Source organism: Propithecus coquereli, unplaced genomic scaffold (genome assembly GCF_000956105.1).
Source record: "Propithecus coquereli isolate 6110/MARCELLA unplaced genomic scaffold, Pcoq_1.0 Scaffold671, whole genome shotgun sequence".
NCBI lineage: Eukaryota > Metazoa > Chordata > Mammalia > Primates > Indriidae > Propithecus > Propithecus coquereli.
The window spans coordinates 618,821-643,774 of NW_012152741.1; the positions used below are offsets into that span (position 1 = coordinate 618,821).

General features: G+C 48.6%; 1 protein-coding gene across 2 annotated transcripts in view; it reads left to right on the forward strand.

Moving 5' to 3' along the window:
- The first annotated feature begins 122 nt into the window (after positions 1-122).
- IQSEC2 (IQ motif and Sec7 domain 2) overlaps positions 123-24,954 on the forward strand; it is a 76,442-nt gene continuing 51,610 nt past the window's right edge. Inside the window, exons 1-2 of one of the 2 annotated variants that reach the window (XM_012660647.1) lie at positions 123-1,027; positions 23,365-23,394. In XM_012660647.1, the coding sequence (XP_012516101.1) occupies positions 321-1,027; positions 23,365-23,394 (737 nt within the window). In that variant the 5' untranslated portion in view covers positions 123-320. The remainder of the gene's footprint in view (positions 1,028-23,364; positions 23,395-24,954) is intronic. The other variant, XM_012660646.1, reaches the window with a different exon arrangement.

Below are 24,954 nucleotides of genomic sequence, written 5' to 3' on the forward strand. Positions count from 1 at the left end.
GGGCCGGCGGCCGGGGCGGTCCCGCGCGGCCGCGCTGCGCAGTGACTCCGCAGCGGGCGGAGCGCCGTGGGCCGCGTCCTTCCGAGCCGTGGCGGTGGCGGTGGCGGCGGCGGCGGCGGCAGCAGCCTCAGCTCCTGCTCCCCGTGCCGTCGGCCCCAGCGCTGTCTCCCGGGCCCCCCCGGGCCCCCGGGCCGTCGAGCCCGGTGCGCGCCCTCGCGTCCCGCCGGCCCCCTCCCCCGGCTGGGCCCGGGGGAGGGTGGCGCCGTGAGCGAGCGGGGACCGGGCTCTCTTGCCCCTTCCCCTGCCCCTGGGCCGCCAGGATGGAGGCGGGGTCGGGGCCCCCGGGCGGCCCGGGATCGGAGAGCCCCAATCGAGCGGTGGAGTACCTGCTGGAGCTGAACAACATCATCGAGAGCCAGCAGCAGCTGCTGGAGACCCAGCGGCGGCGCATCGAAGAGCTGGAGGGCCAGCTGGACCAGCTCACCCAGGAGAACCGCGACCTGCGGGAGGAGAGCCAGCTGCACCGGGGGGAGCTGCACCGGGACCCCCACGGCGCGCGGGACAGCCCGGGCCGCGAGAGCCAGTACCAGAACCTGCGCGAGACCCAGTTCCACCACCGCGAGCTGCGGGAGAGCCAATTCCACCAGACGGCCCGGGACGTGGGTTACCCGAACCGAGACGGCGCCTACCAGAACCGGGAGGCTATGTATCGGGACAAGGAGCGAGACGCCTCCTACCCGCTCCAGGACACTACCGGTTACACAGCCCGCGAGCGCGACGTGGCCCAGTGCCACCTGCACCACGAGAACCCAGCCCTGGGTCGCGAGCGTGGCGGGCGGGAGGCCGGGCCGGCGCACTCGGGCCGGGAGAAGGAAGCCGGCTATTCGGCGGCGGTGGGCGTGGGGCCGCGGCCACCGCGGGAGCGGGGCCAGCTGAGCCGTGGCGCATCCAGGAGCTCCAGCCCCGGCGCTGGCGGAGGTCACAGTACCAGTACCAGCACCAGCCCTGCCACAACCCTCCAGAGAAAGTAAGGAATGTGTGTGTGTACCTCCTGCTCTTCCCTGTAGATCCCTCTCCAACTTGTCTGGCTGATAAAGTAGGAAGCCTGTGCCTGATTCTATGTCCTCCTCTCCTGTCCCAACCTGCCAGGAGAAGCCGGGTCTTCCCCATCCAGCCGACACCCCTTCCCTAGCCACCCCAGACTGGGTTGGCCAGATGAGTGCAGGCGTCTCTTTCCCAGTACCACGGCCACTGAGGGACTAGAGCTGTCATCACCGCCTCCCCCGCCTCCACTTCTTCAACCCCTAGCTGTATCTTTGCCAGAAGATGGGTTTTCATTTATTTATTTATTTTGGTTTTGTTGGTTGGGATTTTTATCGTTGGGGATGGTGTCCACTCGGAGCCCCAAGGGAGAGAAAGCCCCCCTCCCTTTTTTTTTTTTTTTTTGCCTGATCTTGTTTCCTCTGGCGGCTTCAGCTCCATCCTTTCCCAGAGAGGCAGGTGGGGACCAGAATGGCTGCTGGAGGCTGAGACATCCTTCTGAGGGGAACTGCAGCACATTCTGGCCAGGGGGAGCAAAGATGGGGGAGCAAAGATGGAGGCCAGGCCCTTGGCTAGTTCCTCAAAGTCCACCCCCTCTCCACCCTTCAAGAAAAACAACACCCATTTAAAGAGCCCTTCTGGGAAGGGAAGTCTACAGATCTCCCCTCTGTTGGATCAGTTCCAGCTCCTGCGCTGAAGTGTGTGTGTCTGTCTATTTGGGACACATTGGCAATATTTCTTGGGTTGGTGGGACATTGGCTGGGTCCGCTTTTTCCAGGTAGATACCATCGTGAGTTGATTGGGATAAATTTATCAAGCTGAGAGAGTCAAGGACGTGCAGGCTCACAGGGCTGCCCTAAAGGTTCCCTTATTTCTTTTCTGCCGTGCTAGAAAGAAAAACGAATTGGGAGTTAGGGGATCTGGATGCCCCTTCCAGCTCTGCTGCAGATTGGCTTTGTGACCTTGACTGAGTCCCTTCCTCTCTCAGGCCATCAGTTCCCTGTATCTTTTTAATTGGCAAGGTCTGCCATGGATGCTCTTAAAGGACCCCTCCAGCTTAGATTTGATGGTTCTGTGACTAATCCAGCCACGCTACAGAGCAAGTCTGAAGTCCTCTAGCGAATGGACAGGCTTCCCCTTCCTCTCACTGCTCAGCTGGTCCTACCATGTGCCACAACCAGTGGAGTGTCTCTTGGAGGCTGGGCTGGGGGTGGGGAAGCCTTCTGCCTCAGGAAATCTGCTGGGAGACAGCTCTCTGCAACTCCCCCGTGGTGAGGCAGCAGGCTGGGGTGCTGGGTTGAGATGGCTGGGCCCCAGGAGCAGCAGCTGCAGTTTGAGGGTTCGGCTGGCCACCACTGCAGTGCACCCTCAGCTGAGTTTTGGTGTGGACTGCCCCTGAGTAGTCTGGGGGCAGGGGAATGGGCTCTCTTGTTCAGGCAGGGCTTCTGGGAGCCCAGTCCTGCAGGACTGACTGTGTGCACCTCTGGGCACCACACTGGACGAGGGACACAAGTAGACCAAGGCCCACTCAGGAGAAGACCATGGTGGGTGGAGGTAGAGGAAGACTGGATTGGACACTGTGGTCCTTGAGCCTCGCTGCAGAAGACTTTTCTAGAGGGGTCAGACCTGTGACAGAGGGAGCAGCCTCATTATTGTGTTGCTCCAGGGAGCAGAACCAGGAACAGTGGGAACATTTAAGATAAATTAAGAACTTTCCAACCTGGCCATCTGGTGATGCAGTGGGCTGCCTCAAGGGGTAGAGGTGGGAGCTGGCTGGACATGTCCATCAGAGGCCAGGCGCAGGTCTGGGAGGGCTGAAGAAGCATAATTCCTGAATTAGGTATAAAGCCCAATGAAATAACCTGGGTTTTCCCCAATTCCAGGATTCCATTACTTTCAGATTCTCCATCCTGCAGACATGGGTCTGAATCTCTTGGCTGGCCAGAAGCCCATTTGCTCTTGAGTTCTGTGCTTCTGCCATCCACGCAGACCTGCTTCTTGGTCTTCCCTCTTTTTGTGCACCTTCCAGGTTGCTTGTTGGATTTCCTTGCTTCACATTTCCTACTGGATTATTAAAGGGGTTTATAATTTCTCTCATAACCATGTATTAACTATTTGCACATCCATTATTACCTCTTTTTGTCATCACAACAAGCCCCGTACAGTGAGCATTAGCAACTCTATTTTAGAGATGGGGAAACTGAGGCTCCAAGATGAAGGGACCTTGTTCAAGGTTACGCTACTAGTTTCTAATGGAGCTGGGACTAGAACCCAAGTTTACCTGTTTCCAAGGCCTGTTATTTTTTTCACTAGAGCTCGCCAACCCACAGGAGCTTCTTGGCCTCAGGATCTGGACTGGTACTGAGCTGGGAGAGGCCTGAGAGCATTAGATATCTAAAGGGTTGGAGCAGGTGGGAGAGCAGTCCCGGATGAGTGGGGAGTCGACGGGGGGAGGGAAGAAGGCTCTGTCTCCCTCCTTTGCACTCTCCCTCCTGGCCAAGCGGCGGGAGGGCCTGTCGATGCAATAGCCATTGCTGCCATCGCTGCTGCTGCTGCTGCAGCGACTCCCCTGCTAGGCCTGTTCTGGGTTTGTAAGGAGTGGGTGAGAAGGCTGCCGCTGGAAGCGAGGGCAGGCAGGGTGGGAGTTGAGCAGCAGAGGCTGCAGCATTGGGGGAGGCTAGATAGAGCGGGGGCGCTCCCAGCCCCCAGGCTCCCTCTGCTGGAGGAAGAGGGGAGAGTGGCGCCTGGGCCGTGCTGAAGCTTGTTGGGGGCCGCTCTGCCTGGGGACTTTATTTAGTCCTCCCAACAACGCTATGCGTCTGTCACCGCAATCCACATTTTACAGCTGAAGAAACTGAGGGTGCAGAGAAGTGAAGCCTACCAGAGGTCACACCATTAATAAGATAGACTCCTAATCCTGTGAACTTTCCCTCTACTGCGTTGGACATCAGCTGTCATGTCCACCCCATCTGTATCGTCCACCCAGAATTCCCACATCCTCCTGTACTGTCCCTTTTGGATAGGTCCTAGGATGCTGGTATCCCTTCTGCTGTGCTCTGGGTGTGGCCTCTCTAGTGCAGCACAGAGTGAGATGAGTCCCTACGTCCTTTTGGTTGCTGGTCCTCTGTATGTGAAGGTTTTGTTTGTTTGTTTTTCAGTAATTTTGGCCCTGACTACATGCTCAGGTCTCTACTTGGGATTGTCACCTCCCCACCAGTGATTAGAAAAGATCTGTTTTGGTTGTTGATCTTAGCCTGGCCACCTTGCAGTTCTGGCACCTGGAATGATTGATAGGAGTGCTAGGAGCCACCGCTGAGTTGCTCCATGCCGAAGAGAGCTGCATTTCCATGCTTTTTGCATGGGCCCAGCTCTGGCTCTGCTGTAGGCGGTGGTGGGCTAAAGCTGCTGTGGTGGTAACTCTCCTTCCTCTGCCCCCACCTCCACTCACCCACAAGCTGGCTCACGTTTGGGGGTAGCAGCTAGAGGGACTGGCCTAGTATTCTTGATAGCCAGGGTAATACGTGGTCTGCAGCATGGCTGCCAGATTGTCCTCTGCATGCTCCCCCGCAGGGGCTAAGGCCACTGAGAGGGAGCCAGTGAGAGAGCAAGCCCAGGGATAGGCTCTGGGGAAGTCTGTCTCCTTTGGGGTCTTGGGAGCTTTTCCCAGGGGATCTCTCCTTCTTCCCAGGAGGGCAAACCATTTATCTGTCCCCCCTGCCCCCGCCACTGTGTTGTGAGCATTGTCTTCACATGGGAGGAAATGATAATTTTGAGTTTAATGAGAATTAGACAAGTCTTGCTTCTCTACCTAGATCCGGGGCAAGAATGGGGTCGTTGTCATCCATAAACATTTCTTGCCTGTGCACACAGGGCAGGAGGGGCCACCAGGCTGAACGAACACCGTGTTCTTTGTGCTAGCAGAGCCCCCCACCCCCTGGCCAGGGAGACAGGGTTGCAGGCCCAGCTATTCCACAGAGACGGTGCTCAGGATGAAATGAGTGGCAAGGGTGGAGAAGAGTGGAGGTTCTCAGAGGAAGGAGGGATCAGGGCAGGCCAGGCCACTAGTTGAGGACCCTGGCAGCGAGTGGGGGATGGGGGGACTTTGAAGGAGAGTGAGTGGTCCCTTGGTGGAGGGAGTGCTGGAAGACACCAGACCAGGCTTGCCACCTGCTCTTTCCTCATCTGTCCCGCCACTGCCTATTGTGGCCTCTGAATTTGCTGGGAGCATAGTAAAGGCCTGGAGCATGGGGAAGAGGCCACATGTGTACAGAGTGAGTCTCGGCCTTCTGTGTGCCAGGCCCCACGCTATGTGGTTTTATGTAATAATAGCTAACATTTTTTTTACTGTACTTACTGTGTGCCAAGCACTATTTGTTCTAAGCTCTTTCCACGTATTCATTCAATAGTCACATAAATCCTTTTGTGTAGATATTGTTATTAACTCCATTCTACAGATGCGGAAACTGAGGCCCAGAAAGGTTGGCTAACACATCCAAGGGGCCTTAATGAATAAGTGGCAGAACTGTGAAGGAGCCAATGGAGCCTAGAGGGTCGGGGCTCCAGGGTCTGCAGTGTTCTTACCCACTACGCAGCACTGCTTCCTAGCTCATTTGCACAGAGCCCCTGCCAGGTGAGTGTTATTATTGTCCTCATTTCTCAGACTCAGAAATGAGGATCAGAGAAATGCAGTGACTTGCCCGAGGTTACACAGCAAGATGGGGCCCAGAACTGTCTGGCTCCTAAGCCTATGGTACACCACTGCCTCTTGCAGGTGGGCTTTAAAGACATCGAAGCCAGTCCTGGCTCTGGCTTTCCCCAGCAGAGCTCCCAGGACCACTGCTTTAGGCAGGCTCCCTCTCGTGATCATCCCCTGAATTTTTGCCATAGTCTCTTAATAGAGTGCCCCCCTGCTCTTGCTCTGTCAAGCCTCTGATGAGGTGCAGCCAGGCCACGTTGTGCAGTACGGCTCTGGTAGTTTCCCGCTCTCATTGGCCTGCAAATTCCCCCACCTGCCGTGCACGGTCCTCTTAGGATCTGCAGCCAACTTACCTTTCTCCTCTCATCTTTTTACAGTCCTTTCACACAGGCCATGCTCCAGCCAGACTGACCTGTGTACCCCTGTTGTTAGCCCGCTCCGGCCTTCCCATAGCCTCTGGGTCTTTGCCCATGCTGTTCCCTTCTCTGGGGCTGCTGTGTCCAGTTCCCGGGCTGGACTCAGCTGTCACCTCTCCTGTGTTTGTTCTGTGGTGTCTCTTGATGCTCTGTCTATCCCTGTCCCTTGCAATGAGCACTCTGCTCCTTTTTATACCTTCATGGTTGTTTACATCTTGTGTCCCCTCCACTAGACCGAGAGCCTCTTCAGATTCAGATTTAACTGACATATATTGCATGTGTGTTGTGTGTCAGGCCCTATGCCCGGTGCTGTGGGCATGAGTAAAGGAGCTGCTTAGTAAATGTTGAATAGACAGACGAATGTCTGATTAAGTCCTGGTGAACTAATGGCCACCGGGGCCTGATTTTTTTCTTCTAGGACTCCTGTAGTGAGAAATGCCAACTACAGGATTCTCTTGGCCTTTCTGTGGCTATTTCCTCACACTCCCTGGAGACATTTTGGCCTTTGCTCTTTCTGCTCCTCACACTCTCCAGTCTCCCAGTTCATAAGATGTCAGGATAGCAGAGTTGGATGAGACTGTGGAGACATTTAGCCCAATCTGCTCATCGTTATATCTCCCTACATGGCACGGGCACGTCAGGCCATGGTCTTGACCCTCGATGCAGAAGCTTCTGTTCCGAAAAGAGCAAAGAGGCCTGCACAGGACCTGTGTGCAGTTCACCCAGCCCAGTGGGAAGTCGTTTATTTATCCACCAAATCTTTCTTCTGCTCAGACCTTGGGCTGCACACAGCGTCTCAGGGTTGAAATAAGACTTGATGCTTGTAGCTCATTCCCTGCTGTATTCCTTGGCAGAGTCATGAACACTGGTCAAGAGGAAGAATGGTGAATACATACATGACTTCCTCTTTTGGGGGAGCTCGTTTAGTGCAAGATCATTTGCTAGTTACTCTAATTTCCTCGTGGTATTTGGTTTCTCTCCAAGCCTCCATGTTGAAAGCATTTATACCGAGGGGCCCATTCCGCAGCGCTTAGTAGCTGAAGCTCTCGGGCCTTAGCATTCAGAGAAAGGGTGGTGCTGCAGAAGGAGGATTTTGTGTGATGCTAGGCAAGTCACTCACTTTCAGAGCCTCGGTTTTCTTAAGTAGAAAACGGAGATTAAATATTTTCTGATATGTGAGATTCATGTTGCCCCTCACAAAAATGTATCGAAAACTTTCCTAGCTGCCCAGCATATCCATCAGGGTCCTGATCAGTATGGAAAGCTGAGGGCCGAGGATGGAAAGTAATATTAGTAGATGAAACTGCCCTGCCCCCTAGAGGTGGAGTGTAGCAGACAAAACAACAATATGAGAACGGACACACAGCATCCTTTTCAAAACAAAGATGACAAGTAAGAGCTACATGGCTGATTAGGATTATTCCTCTAACATTTAGATGTAAATTTATCACCTGATGGGTACCATTTCAATAATACCAAGTGTTAAAGGGGTAATATCATTGCGTATCCAGGCCTTGCGATTTCCTGCTGGTTTCCAGGATACAGCATACTGCATTCACCTGAATAAAAACAGTATTTTCTTTCCTATAACCACTTCAGAATTATTGTCATTATATCCATGATGAAAGGTACCTAAATATGTCCTTCCCCCAAATTTTTGTACAAAACTGGGAGGCATCTCACATAGCTGTGTATCTGATATACTAGCCAGTTCCTAAATAACCCATCTCATCATGATTGTTGGGAAAATTAAGTAAGATGACACAGATGATGCACTAAGCACACAGTATGTGTTTACTCAGTGATAGGCATTATTATTAATAATAACTTTGTAAAGCCCTGTGCTGTGGGAGGGCAGAAGGGAGAGGTCATGTGGGAGCTCACTATATTTATCAGAGGGCGGTCAGTCCAGTGAATATTGTGTCCCTAGTATGTGCCAGGCCTTGTGCCATCACAGGCAGAGGGTTCTGTGATTAGTATTATACAGTTCTGGCTTCAGGGTGCTCACAGTTGGGTGGAGAAGATGGTCATGGAAACAGACGATTGTAGTGTGGTGTCCAGTGTGCTATGCTAGAGAGGAGCACAGGGGGCTGTGGGTGCCCAAATGAGGAACATCTACCCAGACCATCCAGGAAGGCTTCCTGGAGGAGGTGATATCTGAGCTGAGGCTTGGAGGATGGACAGCATGTAAGTCAGTGGGAACTGGGGGCAAAAGGAAGACTAAGATGCAGAGGCAGGGAACCAGCAGGATATGTGAAGGGGGCACTTTTATCAATTCACTACAAACTAGAGCACAGGCTGGGAGGCAGGAAATGTCGGGAGAGGAGTCGGGAGTGTTGGCCAGCCTAGATCATGAAGACACTTGACTAGCAACATCAGGAGCTTTATGCTATTGGGAATTGGGAGCCAACATAGGGTTTTAAGCTGAGGGGGAGGGGTGCCTACTGTATAGTACTGGGGGACATGTTGAGAGCCACATTTTGGAAAGATCCTTCCAGAGGGTAGTTTGGAACATAGATTGGAGGGCATCCAGTGAGGAGGCTGGTACAGCAGTCTGGATGAGAGGCAAGAAGGCCTGTGCTTGGGCAGTGGGAGTAGAGATAACCTATGGGGGGAAAAGGATGATGACAACACATGGACAAGTGCCATGACAGAGGGGGAGCACAGCCTACTGCAGGAGCTCAGAGGAGCAGCCACTGGTCATGACCAGTAGGGTTTTAATAATACCAGCATAAGAGTCAAGAAACTTTGAGCTGGAAGGACCCTGAAAAATCATCCGACTGAAGGTGTTCATTTTACAGATGAGGAGACTGAGGTTCAGAGAGAGAAAGGACTTGTATAAGGCCACTCAAGGTGTGAGCAGAAGAGAGAGCTCTGATTAGAAGAGTCACTCTAGTATTAAATGCCAGTGTTCAAAGCATCCTTCCTTAAATGTGCTAATTCCTGCCTCGAAATCCTGTGAAGGTTGTAGGGATTGTTATTTTTTATGTCCTACAGATGAGAAAACCAGGGCTCAAAAGGAGGCTAGGTGAGTTTTGGGGCAGGAAGTGATGAAGAAGAGGCATCGCCTAAAGGGCTCTTGCTTCAATGGCAGACAGACCTGCTGCTCTGTTCCAGTCCCTCTGAAATCAAATATGCTAGATTCATAGCTGGGGAATGAACCCAGGGTTCTCTTTCTCCACTCAGCCCAGGCCCAGCCTTCTTTCTGCTGCTTTCTGCCTTAGATGCCCCATTTACTATAACAGAGGCAGCTGAGAGGCATTTTCTAGCCTGACAGCCAGGCCTGTCACCCCCTTGTCTGTTTTCATGGAAGAGGGTGGGCCTGTGGCTGTCATTACTACATCCCCATTGCCTTGGGCAGGACATCTCTGGCCTGGGTGTCTCTGTTTTGGGGCCCCATGGTATGATATTGCAAAGAATGAGTTTTGGAGACAGACAGACCTGAGTTTGAGTCTAGGCTCTGCCCCAACCCGTGGGATGATCTCAGCTAGGTCATTTTACCTTTTTTGAGCTTTAGTTTCCTCATCTGTAAAATGGGATAACAATGCTTATCTCTCAAAAGTAACCAAGATAATTTGAATGGCATTCCCTGATACTTATAGGTGCTCAATAAACAGTCATTTTTCTTCTCTTTCATGAAATCTCCCATGGACAATGACTTGAAGAATTCAGTGCTAGGCAAAGCTTTGTACTGAATATAACTCCAGAAACTGATATATTCCCTCCTTCCTAATATGAGGCTATCACGGTTCATTGTATCTTCCTTTTTGTCTCAGCCACCAGTTAATTTGAAGTATATCTCTGGCATCTTTGTTGATCTCTTTTTCTGAGTTCTTATTTTCAAGTTCAGTTTCTATTCTGTGTTCTTGGAGTAAGCAGCCTGAAATCCTTTGTGACTCAGGCAGGTATAAATAACTAATGGGTGTAAATAGTTGAATCAATGAAAGGCTGGAGAGGCTGGACTGGTGTTGGTGGGATTCGAGGAGGACCAGAGGGTGGTGCAGGCTGGGGCAGCTGAGAAGGTATCTGTGGATGGCTGTGGGGAGCCAAGGGTTTAGTGAGGAGGGGCTAGCCCTTCATCCACCTCTCTTGCTCCTGCTTTTGAAAGAAGGGTAGATTGGAGAACAGGACCTCATGTCACCCAGAATCATCAGCCTCTCCATTTTGTATGTATAATGTGGGAGATAGAGGTCCAAAGAAAGAGAAGGGACTTGTTTTGAGAAATTAAATCAAAGCAATACATATATACAATTTTTAAAAGATAAAAGGTATGCAAGGAGTGGTGTAGTAAAAAGCCAAAGTCTCCCAGCCCCCCACATCCCACACCCCAGAGACAACCACTTTTATCATTCAGTTTTTCTGGTGGTAACTTCCTATCTCTAAATAACATATTTCAACAGTTATATCTTCATTTATCAACTACTTAAACATTATCTCTTGACTTCTTCTTACTATGACAAAATAATTTAGCTTATTTATAACAACTAACTCTTTCTCTCTTCTCCTCCCAGATTTTGATAGTTTTTTATTACCATTTGATCTGCTCTATTAATTACCTTGGTAACTTTATTAAATACTATTTTAAACTGTGATTTCTTATTCCATCAATTTTCCACAGCATCTCTTGACCAGTCACGATGGAAGACATAGTTATTAGTGCCCATTCTTCCCTCCTTCTCTCCTCCTCGTCCTCCCGGTTTCTGTGTTCTGTACTCGTGTGTCCAGTAAGGTTGATTACATTCACATTCTGTTCTGTAGAAATAATTAGGTCTTCAGCGCTTTATCTAGAGAGATTGATTATAAAATTTGGCTGCTAATACACTGCATTTATGTGATTATGACTGTGTCACTGTTATTCATTGCAGGGCCAAATAGTGTACTATAATTGCACCTCATTTCCCACAGTTCCAGTGTCACAATCTCTGTACTCCCAGGAGAATGTTCCTAGCATCAAAGTCAAGTAAATTTTCCTTTATGCTCTCCCAATTGCTCAAAACTATGCCACCTATTACTTTGTTTTATATTTGGACCAGGACTTCTTTCCTTTTCCTTCTGCTTTTATTTATTTATTTAATTTACTTACTTATTTACTTTCTTACTGTTTGTGGAGTTTCTTGGAACCGTAGGATAAATCATAGCACATCTTCTGGGGATATCATTTTCCTTGGAGGTTTTTTTAGGAGATTTTTTAAAAACTTCATGCTGAAATATAATGTGAATACAGAAAAGTGTTCATATCAGAAATGATATGACTCTATCACATATGATATGGTAAATTTTTAAAAACCAAACACCTATATAACCAGCACTCAGATCAAGGTCTATTTTTCATTCACCTTACCTGGTACTCAGGGATCCCTTTCAGTTTGAGGGACTGTGTCTCTTCTTACATTCTTTCTTTGATAATGTCCTTCCCTTCGTTTTCTCTGTTTTCTCTTTTGGGAATGTCTGTTAGTTGTGTGTTGAACTTCTTGGGTTGATCCCCTAGGCCGCTTACCTTTTCTCTCATGTTGTCTATGTTGTAGTGTATGAATGAGTTAATAGAAAGTCTGACTGAGATGTTTGTGTATCCAGGCTTGCTTGTCCACTTGCTGGTTTTATTTTGGTGAGCCAGCAGGGAGCAGGTTGTTATAATGGGTGCCCCCACAAATGCCAGAAGAGAAAGCACTTTATTTGGGGGGCACCAACATGCCACTAGGTACCCTAATTGATCCTGGATAGTTTAATTACTTTAACGAGCAGCCTTTTATATTTTGCCTAGGGGTGAATGCCAGGCAGCCTGTGTTCTGGATCCGGAGGCTGGGGGTACAGGCAAGGATTTCATATACTTACCTTCAGATTATCCCCCTGTATTCAGCCCCTGATTCCTCCTGCCCTCCCTTGTGGCTGCGTCTCCAAGTCTGGAGTCTGTCTAAGCCTCTGCTGGCCCGACTGGTGCCCTGCTCAGCTGTAACCCCCTAAGTGGTGTGGATCTCCCTCAACTGCCAACACTCTTCTCTTTGTTTTTTTGCTTCCAGAAATTTGTTGAAATCTCTCACCCACTGATATAACCGTCTGCCATCCTTTTTCCTGTTATGAGTTCCTTATTTTATTCCTTCCCTTTCATTTTGGTGGGGCCCTGGGACAGGAGATAAACATTCATGCTCTTAAGGTACAAACTAAGGTGAAAGCTACTTTTAAAAACAGTTGTTTTGTTTTCTCAATCCGGATCAAAACTGGAAACTATTAGTAAACCCCCAGCTAGCCAAGCCTGTATGACCTCATTTTGGCCTCTGTCGCCTCTGGCCCCAGGCCCTGTCATGAGCATTCCTCTAGCAGCCTCCAGAGTGCCCTTTCCTCAACCTCTGCCACCTAGACCATGGAGTCAAGCGAGCCCTCAGCTGAGAAACTGGACACCTGGGTTCCGACTCCAGCCCTGCTGCCGCCTCCTTCTGGGCCCCCAGGCCAGCCCCTCCACCTCTCCGGGTGCCCGCTCTGTGACTCGAGAGGCCCTTGGTCTGCTGTGAGCTGGGCTTTGCCAGGATTGGCTGGGTGCTTGGAGAGCAGCACGGCCTCTTTGCCCAGGCGGTGGGAGCAGGTGGGCCAGAGACGGGCCCCAAGCACACAGGAGGGGGCTTGAAGGCTGAGCTGAGGCTTCTGCAACAGCAGGCTGCGCTAGCTGTGAACCCTTCCACCCACTCTTTCCCATCATGGCTGAACCTCTATCCTCTGCCTCCAGCAGAGGGAAGAAAGAAGGGAAGGCTAGAGAGCCAGATTTTTCCATTTTCTTTTGCTTTCTCTCTCTCTCTCTCTCTCATCATAGTGCCAAGCTGACGATGTGGGCTGCAATACCTGTGTCTAACCCCACCTTCTTTTTTGGGTGCTCCCCTTTCCTTGCCATCCTTGAATGATTGTTTCTTCTAGAAGCACTACCTGAATGTTCATGGGGCTGGCGGAGGTGGGGTGGGGGCTTGGGCTGTACCGTGTGGAGGAGAGACAGGAGACAGGTGAGGTGGAGAGGCCAAGCTCACAGGCTCGGGTAGGAGATGAAGTGCCACTTGGCCCTGGGATGACAGAAAGGAGCAGCAGCTGTAGCAGTTAAAAGCATTGGTTTTGGAATCAGACAAACCAGGATTTGAATCTTGGCTCTGCTAATTAGCTGTGTGACTCTGGGTAAATCACGTTGCTCCTGTGAGCCTCAGGTTCCAGATCTATACAGTGAGAAGAACGACCTTGCACACCTGTTACAAAGATAGCACAAGTCCTGGACCATTGTACGTACATACTAGATCGTAACTTCATGATTATTTGTGTGATTATAAGGTGGAATACACTAAGGACCAAATAAAGCCTGCTTATTATCTTTAGTATGATTATATAATATATAATATTTGTTTATGTTTGAAAGGAGCATGAGGTTAAGGAAGGCATTCGCTAAGGAGGCAGCATTTGACCTCGTCACTCCTTGGGTCAAGCCTCCCCGGGGCTCCCCAGCAATTACAGGATGAAGTTCCCACTCTGCTGCCTGTCGTTCAAGGCTCTCTTGGTTGTAGTCTGCCTCTCTTCCTTCTCTTCAAAATATAAATGTGAACTGATACTTCCCTCTTTATTTCCTGAAAAAGACATTCTAAAAGTGATAGACAAATATTTCATTTGAACTACACAGAAGTCTTTGTCATCATCATCGTCATCATCCTTATCATCCCAGAGCTTGTTCAGTGAGTTGTGGTAAACAAGGATGATAGGAAGAATAATCACCGGCAAAAGGGTAGCCAGCAGCCAAAACTATCATGGCCTTTGTCCTGCATCCTCGCTGCCATCTTTGCCTTCAATATTGTTCGGCTCCATTGCTGAAAGCAGTTCTACTGTGCAGTGAGCTTTCTGATTTGTCCTATGGTTCGTCTAGCTTGTTCTTCTCTTTTAACAATCTTCATGGGATTTTCTTGCCTGTCACCATTACCTCATCCACTTGTCTTCTATACTCTTTCTGTCATTTCTAGTCTGATACTTGGGCCAGATGGGCCACTTGAAAAGGAGTCCTCCTCTCCACCCGAAAAGTCTTTCAAAAGGTTTCTACTTTCACTTTTCACATTGTAATGATTGAGGTGGCACTTGAATTTGGGAGGCATCTTTACCTCCTCCTAGTACTTTTCCACTTCCTGGCTATCATGAGTAGGTTTTCATGCCACTCGTGTAGTGTAGGGAAGCTCTTGCATGCTCCTTTAGGTAAGAGTACAGTCCCACTCATGCCTCTGTTCCCTTCCTAACCCTGCACTCAAGAGTTCCCTAAGCATATTCGGCTTCTTGATGCTTCCGCGCCTTTATGCTGGCTGTTCCTGTGGCAGCCAGAATGTCTACGTGGCAGATAACTACTTGACTTCTGCAGAACACCTTCTGTGTACCTCACACAGTTCTAGGCACTTGGAAACAGTGAACAAAACAGACAAATCCTCTGCCCCATGGGGCTGATATTCTAGTGTGTGTTGACCTGGGGTGGGGACAGAAAAGAAACAAATAAACACAAAGATGCATAATATGTCTAATCGTGGTAAGTATTATAGGGAAAAATAAAGCTGGGTGGGGGATGGGGCTTACAGAAGGCCCAGTCAACTCAACCACAGCCAATATTGGCACAGCCATTATTAAGCAGTCTTTTCTCATTTAAGTATTTTTCGGTGTTATCACATATTCTTTATAACCATAATCCTCCCAACCACCTTATCATATTAGTGTTGTTATTATCTCCATTATATTGGTGAGGAAACTGAACCTTAAAGATGTAAATCATATAGCTAGGAGGGGCAGAACTGGGATTCAAACCCAGGCCTGGCTGACACAAAGCCTGTGCTCATAGCTACTTTGTCATCCTACAAACCATCACCACAATTCTCTGGCATCAGAATTATTATGCCTATTTTATAGTTGGAGAAACTGAGTTCAGAGAGGGGAATGAACTCATCCATGGTTGCCCAGCAAATGAATGGATTTGAATGCAGATTTGTCAAGACTAGGCCCTTCTACAAACCCTGCCTAAGGATCTATAGACTTGCCTGCCTCTACGTTTTCAGGGCCCAGGTAAGGTACCAATCGAAGCCCTTGGCCCTCTCCTCCTCTCTTCCCACTTGTGGTTCGTATGGAACCTTAAGATTATACAGATACCCCAGCCTAATTCTCCAAGCCCTGTCTATCTCCCCTTCCCCTTTGGGCACCCCTTGGGCCTAGCAGATGGACCTTGATCATAGGACCACATAATTCCTGAAAGTAAGCTCAAGAAATCTGGACAAGAAATTCTGGGGTCCTGGGTACCTGGAGTGTAGTCTAGAGGGGATAGGGCCAAAGAGCATGATGGGCATGGCTCCTTCGCCCCACAGACCCTTTGCCTCATGGGGAGGGACCCCTAAAGTGTGGGGCCCAGTGTAGGGGCTTCTGTTTCCTAGTACAGCCCATGATATTGTGATTTTTAATAGGCTGGGCTCCAAAATCCTCCTCCTTTGGCTTCCTGAACTAGGTCCTACTTTGCAGTGAAAGGGTCAGGGCATGTTCCATGGACCTTTGGGGTATCTGGCCAGTGAAGAATGGAGCCTTCCCAGCAAGTCCCACTGGATATGCACACAGATTCTTAGGGCCCCCTTCACAGTATCTTGTTCATGGCACTCTTAGGATACTTGTAATTTCTTAGTAGCTTTTTAAAAATTATATGTTTAATGCATTCTTTCATTAGAAAATTTTAAAAAACTTGGAAAAGTAGAGGAGAGAAACATTACACATAACACACAGAGGCAGCCACTCGCAGCATTTCGTGTATTTCCCTTGTTCTCTGCATTCTTTTCATGTTGTTGAAATGATTTTACACATGCAATTTTTCTTGCTTTTTTTATTTGAGCATTTCCCCATGTAATTGATATTCTTCATAACCCATCATTTTTAGTGGCAGCTGACATACCATGATGGAGCTAGCCATCCTCTGAATGTAGGTGTAGAAGCTGGGCCCATTTTTTCATTGGTTTAAATCATGCTGCAATGGGCACCCTTGCACATGCAGCTTTAAGGGAACTTACAGCTTTTAGGGAACTGATCTTATGTAGGAGCAATTGTATTCAGCTAATTTCCCTTTCTAGATGGGTTTCCTCTGGCTGGGTCTGATTCTGATTCATGCTTGTAGTCATTCATTTGTTTATTCATTCTGTCACCACATATTTACTCTGTATCTCTGGAAAACAGACCCTGAGAGCTGGGGGGTCCAGGCAGGAATGAGACACAGCCCCAGACTGCCAGGAGCTTAGTCTGTTAGGAGAGTCAGGCATGGAAAAAGGCAATTAGACAACAATCTGATCAGGGCTGCGATGGAGGCAAGAGAAGGGCCTAACCCGGCCCAGGGGCATGAAGACGAGCTTCCTGGAGGAAGTGGAGCCTGGATGAATCATGGAGAATGAAAAGGAGTTGGCCAGAATAAGAAGGGGTGCTTCCTATTAACACAATGAGTTGAATAAACTTATTTCTCTCTGTTGTTTTCCCAAATCCCACTAAAATATGAACAAAGGAATAAAAAAGGTAAAAACACATAAGGTCTGGGATGCTGGCCAGAAGTAAACTATTTCACTTAGAGAATCCGGGCAATACTCAGGATTCAGAGGTACTGTGGACCTCAGAAGGCAGGGTGAGGTATGGATCTGAAAACAGGGGCATGTTGAGAGTCTTTTCCTCTTGGCCCTTCCCCAACGCCATCCAGTCAGTGACTTCCCTTACCCCTGACTCCCTGCCCCATCCCTATAGATGGAGGTCGATTCTTTGGAGAAATTGAAGTTAAGAAGCTTTGGACTTGAGGACACCAAGCACAATGGAGCATGGGGTGAAACAAGGCTGTGGGTAAAGGGATCTGCAACCTAAAACAGCGGGACTCCAGCCCCCTGTCACCTAAAACGGTGGGACTCCAGCCTCCTTCCACTCCCCCACTTCCAGGACACCAAAATCAGGTGTACACAACAGATCAAAGGATTCCTCTCTGGGGAAACTGAAAGGCCCCAGAAAAAGAGGCCTCCAAACCACAACATTTGGGAGTCTTCCAACAAAAGAACAAACTTTCAGCCCAATAAGTTGATATTGATGAAGCCCACCACCTGGCAAGCTGCAAGTACACACAGAGCTTCCAAGCAGCTTGGTAGAGTCATGGAAATCAAGGGCCAAGGATCTCCAGCCAAGGACCCTGGAAGGCAGACTGAAAAAGCAAACAAATAAAGAAACATAAAAAAGGAATTTGGAAGGAACAGAGGTAATGAAGGAAGGAGAAGAAACCTGGGAAATTAAAAATAGTGAGAGCCAAAATAAAAATTTCAGCGGAAGGATTGGAAAATAAAAGATGAGGAGATATCCTAGGAAGCAAAATAACAAGACAAGGAGAGTGACAACAGAAGAGAGAGAAAATTGGAGGATCAGTTGAGGAACTCCGACACCTAACAATAGGGGTTCCAGAAAGAGAGAATGGAGCAAACAGCAGGAAGGAAATTCTCAAAGACATAATGTAAGAATATTTCTTAGAACTGAAGGAATGAAAACTCTCGCTGAGTACCCAGCAAGCAAAATGATAAAAAGGCCCACTCCAAGATATGCCACTGTGACATTTCAGAATACTAGGGATTAAAGAGAAGATCCTAAGAGCTTCCGGAGAAAAAACATCATATACAAAGGATCGAGAAAAGGAATGGCATTGGACTTCTCAACAGCAACGCCGAAAGCTAGGAGATGATGGAGCAGTGCTGTCAATATTCCGAGGGCAAAGGATTTCCAACCTAGAGGCCTATATTCAGCTGAATTATCAATCAAAAGTGAGAGTATTCAGTTCTAGAAACTGGAAAGTCCAAAAAAACCAAAAATGAACAAACAAAAAAGAGTGAGAGTATAAAAACGATATTTTCAGACATGTAAGGTCTAAAGGTTTTATATCCTATGCCTCCTTTCTCAGGAAGCACTGGAAAATGTGCTCCAGCAAAATGCAGACAGAAACTCAGAAAAAAAGCCATGGAATCTAGGAAACAGTACACCCAACACAGAACAGAGGTGAAGGGAATCCCCGGGTAATGGAGAAGAGAGGTCGTAGGGCAATACCTGGGCAGATTTGGAGAGCAGCCAGTCTAGATTGTAGCAGGAGGACGGATGTTTCTAAGGAAAAAAAAATAATCCGATGGATTACCTGATGTGTGAAAACATATTGTGAGGAAAATTGTATTTCTGACAGTATGGGGAGAATTGATCATTTGTATGAAGGAAACTAAGCCAATAAAAAATTCATGGACAGTAATCGATACTGGAGAAAATCAAAAGCTGTATGGGAAAGGAGGTTGTAATCATAGTATATGATATGATTTATCCATTATTAGTATCCATGCAGTCATAATAATGTTGATTTATCACCAATGTTGATTTAACCCAGACTTTGCGGTATAACTCTAATGCTGGAATGAGAGGAGGGCATGTGTGTACCTGCAGGACACTGGAGTGAATGGAAGTAGTCAACACACAGTCATGCGAGTAAAACAGCGTTTAAAGACATACGTGGTGGTAGCAGTGTGTGTAAGAGAGCTGTATTCTCTTACTGCGTAGTAGGAATTCAGGACATAACATATAAAACTGAAAAAACAAATCAAGAAACAGAAGGATGCATGTGTTCTTTAGAAGCAAGGAGGAAAATACTGAAAAAGCAGTTCAAAGAGTTGAACAGGAGTTGCCTTTGAAACTGGGAGTTGGGAGGAAGGAGGGGTAAAGCAGGGAATTTGTTTTTTTTTGTTTGTTTTTGTTTTTTAGTTTTTTTTTTTTTATTTTTTTGAGACAGAGTCTGGCTCTGTTGCCCGGGCTAAAGTGCCGTGGCATCAGCCTAACTGACAGCAACCTCCAACTCCTGGGCTCAAGCGATCCTTCTGCCTCAGCCTCCCGAGTAGCTGGGACTACAGGCATGCGCCACCATGCCCGGCTAATTTTTTCTATATATTTTTAGTTGTCCAGCTAATTTCTTTCTATTTTTTTAGTAGAGACGGGGTCTCGCTCTTGCTCAGGCTGGTCTCGAACTCCTGAGCTCAAATGATCCTCCTGCCTCGCCTCCCAGAGTGCTAGGATTACAGGCATGAGCCACTGTGCCTGGCCTGTTTTTTGTTTTTAGCAATCCCTGCAGTGCAATGTGACTTGAAAATCTATAGACATGTATGACTGGCAAAAAATAATATTAAAAAAGGACACAAAAGACAATGTCAAAAATGGATCAGCCATGTGAACATATACCTAAAAAATAAGACCATCAACTCAGAAAAAGGTAACTAAAAGAGTTGAAAGGAAACCATTGTTTTTGTAAAGATCCTTTTACAATTTGACTTTTTAAACCATGTTCTTGTATTACTTTAATAAAATTAAAAATCATTTAAAAAACATAAAGAGGGGAAAGTGTGTTCCAGAGGTAGCAACCAACAGATGTGCTCGAAAGGCAGGTGGAAGGAGTGAGATTTAGAGCTTTGGAGAGGTTGGGCTTGATCAGTAGGGAGGTCAGTGGGGAAATTGTAGAACATTGAAAGCAGGAGAACCACGTCAACTGATTTGTGCTTTAGAATGTTCCTGTAGCGGTCAATGTGGGAAAGGAGTTGTCCATTGAAGACACTTGCAATCAAACAAGGTGATGTTACAGAGAAAAGTTGCCTGGCTGCCCCAGGGCTGGCTCTCGGCTTTTGGAGAGACCCGCATGATTCTTGGACCAGAGTACCTGCCTGTTTTTCCTTAGGACACTCCTGGGAGGAGCCCTGTTCACAATTACCCCTTCAAGTCTCATTTTTTAAAAAATCTACTTCCATTAGTGTCCAACCTCCTGGATTCTGTTGGACACACGATCGTTTAGACACGTTACTCAAATGCTGGCTTGAGGACTAGTCTCTCTCATTCAGGTGACTCTGTACATCTTATTTCCAGTACATTTGTGTTTGTTTAATTAGTTTAGCTTTCAGAGGCCAACCTTGTTTATCTAATTCCAGGTTCTTGGGGAGAGGCACCATATTCCCCCAGTTACTGCTTATAGATAGCTTGGAGGACCCAAATAAGAGGCAGGGAATTCAGTGAGGAGGCAAAGACAGAAACTCCAACAAGGTGACTCTAGGGCCTCCGTTCTTTTCATTCATTCTGCTCTATTATCCCCATAAGCCCCCAAAAGATTCAGGAACTTTTGATATTTTGCTATTTAGCCTCCCATCTTCCAGATTGCCCCTTGTATCTGGAAGCAGCAGCATCAAAATCCTTGGTCAGATTCCATGCTCAAGTTTTTGGTTCAGAAAATATGGTCACTATATTCATAGGCTTCAATACGTTACTGGTTATTGAGCGTCGCTGCTGTGGATGGGAATTGGCATGTCCAAGCCTTTGGAGAATCCTGGGGTCCTATGTGGCCTTTCATTAAGAGAGGGAGTAGCAGGAGAATCCATCTCTACTGACATGGATTGACAAAGTGGGGTCTGGTCTCTAGGTCTTTGCTTCCCCATGTAGCTAGCAGGATCTAGATAAAAGAAAAACTTTAGGGTTCTGAAGGAATGAAATATTTTAAGGCCTGAAGATTCCTTGGAACTCAACTAACGTAGCCCCATCGTTTTACAGGTGAAGAACCAAGGTCCAGAGGGAAGTGACTTGTCCAAGTTTACCCTGCCAGTTAGGGAATGAGCCATAACAGAACCCAGCATTCTTTCTACCAGTCTCTACTACCTCCCAAAAGAGTGGTGACCCAGCTTCATGAAGTAGGAGGCAGATCGAACATTGGGCAGGGCATGAGAAAGGAAGAGGTGAGGTGGACAGCACAGCGCTGGTGATAATTGTTGACTATATAATATTAATAATATGCTAACTGCAGAAAGGGTGATAGACCTCTGAGGTGAGCTGCACCCCCACATTGAGGGTCATATGATGCTGTGTACCCTCAAACTAGTAAGAGTCAGTCTGCAGTGAGGAGAATTGGCTAATTCACTCTGCAGTTGACTTGGAGCTCTTTTGCTCTGCTTTGCTGCCATCTTGAGGACTGTAACATCATATAGAAATACTTTTCGAGCAGAAGTACGTCTCTTGTAGTCTCTCAGAAGAGCACTGGAGAGGAAGGGTCTATCAGTACCTCTCTGGCTTGATACTGGGGAATGAAGATGGGGGAACTCACCCTAACTGTGTGTGTGTGCCCAGCACTGAGCTTCTGGTACAGTGGAGTGTGGTAGTAAGAGCACAAGCGTTGGGGTTCACTCTAAGCTCCCCTGCTTGTGTCACCTTGGGCATGTCATTACAATCTCTCTGAGTTTCAGTTTCATCATTTTCACATTGGATGAATAACCCCCACTTCACAGGATCAACAGAGATAATGTACGAAAAGAGCCTAACACCATGTCTGGTACATAGTATGTGCTCGATGATTATTCACAATGATGGTGGAGGTGATTATATATGTTATTTAAATCCTAAAGTAGATTGGGGCAGGTTGCCAGTCCGTGAACTCCTTGAGGGGTTGTATTCCCAGATCAGGCCCCGGTATACAGTAGATAATAAATGTGTGCTGGGTTTGGGGGTAGGTGAGTCGTGAGGAAACCAGACTGCCTAGGGCAGAGGGTGGGTGTTAGAGAGACAGGCTGGGGGGCTTGGCCGCAGTTCTGTAGGCAGCTGGGGAGTCATTAAAGTCCAGGCCCCTCAGATCTAGTACATGAGAACAATTGGGCCGGGCCTCAGAAGCAATCTTGTTGCTGCAGAGGGAGATGGGAAGTTTTAATAAATGTGATAAGGTGCTCTGTGGCCCTGGTCCTCTGTTCCTTCGGGGAGCTGAGAAGGCTAAAGGTTGGTACCACTGTCATCAGCTGAGCATGTAGCATGTGCCAGGCAGTGTGCTAGACCAAGCCTCACAGCCACCACGTAGAGGGAGGGATTCTTGCCATTGCCCACTCTCATGCACCGTTTTACAAGTGAAAACACTGAGGCTCGACAGTGGGGTGCCTTCCGCAGGATTACATGGCCAGTAAGTAGTGGAACTGGAGTGCTGAGCTCCAACACCCTGATTGCCTGCCTGCCCGCCCTACTTCTTACGAGGCCCACCTCCCCTCCCTGTGTGTCCCTCTGTCATTTGGCACTCAGCGTAGATGGATGCTCTCCTCACTAAAGTCATGTCTTGGCCCTCTCAGCTGAGGACAGAGCCTGGGACGTGTTCATCTTTATCTTCTTTGCAGCCCAACATGGGAGAGGGCAGGAGGCCTGGGGTGAAGAGGGAGGAAGACAAACACTTCCAAGTTCCCTGGTCCTCCTTCCTCCCCTTCCCTGCCCCCGGTGGACGGCTGCCCCACTGTCCTAACCTTCCCTCTCCCCTGCACACGCACGCATGCACACACGGGTACACACACGCGTGTGCTTGCATACTCCTCTCAAGCTCTTGGGGAGGAGTAGCTGGCAGGGAGGGAGGAGGGGCATGGTTCAGATTTAACTGTTCCCTCAGAGCTGTCCCCTACTCCATTCTCTTCTCTCGTTCTTTCTTGGCCTCTGAGGGGCCTCACAATGAGAAAGGCGACCAGTGTAGTACAAAGGAGCCTGGCAGCTGACTCATTTACCCTCTCAGCCTCATTCTCTTCATCTGGAAAATAAGCAGGTTGGACCAGGCAATTGGCAAAGCCTCTTCTATGGTGTTAATAATACCTGGTATTTGTCTGCTGGGTTCCAAAGGGCTTAATCATCCCAACATCACTGTGAGGATTGGCCTCATGTTACAAATGGGGAGACTGAGCCTCAGACTCAGAGGGTTGAAGCGACCTGCCCAGGTCACGGGGCTGGTAAGTGGCAGAGCCGATAATTTGAGCCCAGGTCTTTCTGTGCTTAAAGCTCAGGCTTTGCCCCTGCCGTGGCTACAGGCTGCCTCTCAGGCCACTCAGAGGGAAGCCGCACTCTGCCATGACCCATTAGGCCCCACGTGATTCGTTCCTGGTACCCCTCTGACCTCGTCTCTCTCCGCTCTTCCCCTGCTCACTGCACCGCAGCCACCCTGTCTTCTTCCCCATTTCTCCAACTGGCCAGGCGCTTTCCCCTCTCACAGCCTTTGCACTTGCCATTCCCTCTGCATGAAATGACCCTTCCCCTTGTTTTCATGACGTGCATTAGGGCTCAAGACCCTCAAGGCCACTACATAGGGCAGAGGGAGGAGAAGAGTAGAGAGCATATACTGACTGTGTTGTTGTTTTTTCTCTGTTTCCCTTTCAGATCTGATGGTGAGAATTCCAGAACAGTCAGGTCAGTACCTCCTTTCTTTAATAGTAGTTGGGAGATGGGGCAGGGCCTGGGGTGGGGGCCTCTAGTTTGTCACTTCGGGATCCATGGGCAGGGTTAGGGGCCAACTCAGGGTTTTTTCCTGTTGGTATTAGGAGTGGGTAAGGAGTGGGGTGGGAGGACGGGGGCTGTGGCAGGTGTGTGTGGGGGGTTGAAGACTGTTCTTAGTCTTTCGGACCCTAGCTGACTTGGGGGCTTGGCTAAATACCACAGGGGTTAACAGGAGCTGCCCAGATGTGAAAGCCAATCTCTAGAGAGGTCAGCTCTGGACCCGGGACCTTTTCCATCTTCTCCTCCCAGGAGAAGAGGGTACAATAGATGCTGGGCTTCTCTGGCCTAGCAATCACATTCCATCCTGAACCATGCCAGCCCTGAGTAGTGAGATTTGGATGGACTTCGAATGCAACACATTCTAGACATTAGAAATATACGTAACAATGAAAGTAAGATTTTTTTTTGCGTGCTTGGTAAAAAAAGTTTACAAGCTTCAGTCAGTTTTAAAGGCATGATCCATTCGCCACTTGGGAGGCAGGAGTAAAACTGGAGTAGAGACAAGGGCTCTTTGTGCATTTTCAATGCCTAACCCCATCAAAAGTTTCATGAAGGCAGAAGTGTCAAGTGTAGGGATTAGATGGGAATGATGGGAGGGGGTCAGGATAGGGCCCAGTCAGCCTTATCATCCAGGTTGGGGTTATGGGATGGGCCTCAGAGACAAGACGGGCCCAGGCAGCAGAGGCACAGATGGGTACAGTCCATCCCAGCCAGGGTTGCCACTAGCATATATGGCACCTTGGTGAAAGATAGAATAAGATGCCCCTTTCAAGGGCGTCCTTTCGAGTGGCTCGATTAGAAAAAATGCTTCCTTTCCTCTGGGCTACTGTGGCCCTTCACCAGGATTCCTGGTGTGATAAGCATAGCATGGGTTGGGTATCAGCCCCTGTTCATGCCTTCTTGGCTGTGACCCCTTGTGCAGGGCACAGCTTGCCCAAACATGCAGCAGCCCTGGTCTTGTCATCCAGGCAGTGGCTATGGGCTGCAGGCAGAGGATGCCAGCATGCAGACAAAAGTGTCTGATGAGACACACTCTGTCCTAGCATCCCAGGCAGGGAGTCTGAGATGAACACACTGATGCCCAGAGCCAAGGTTTCGGCTGTGGGATGGACACACGCTGAGGCCAGCATTCAAGCAGAGGGAATGTGATGGACACAGTCAGTCCTAGTGTCCAGGCAAGGGGGATGTGATGAGAAATAATTAGTCCCAACATGCAGCCAAGGAGCATATCACAGGCTCAGCTTGTCCTAGCACTTACGAAAGCACCCCGTCTAACAAAGAACATCAATCTCACTGTCCCACTGAGGGCTTAGAGAAAGGCAACCTGGGCTGACCCCAAGCATGGGGCTCCTACCAGGCACCCCCAATATTGTGCCTGCTACTTGTTGAGGAGCAAGATGGAAGGTGTCTCTAATTCTCAGCCCTGCCCTGCAGGGGAGTTCCTAGGAGCCCAGGGAATTTAAGAATGATCAT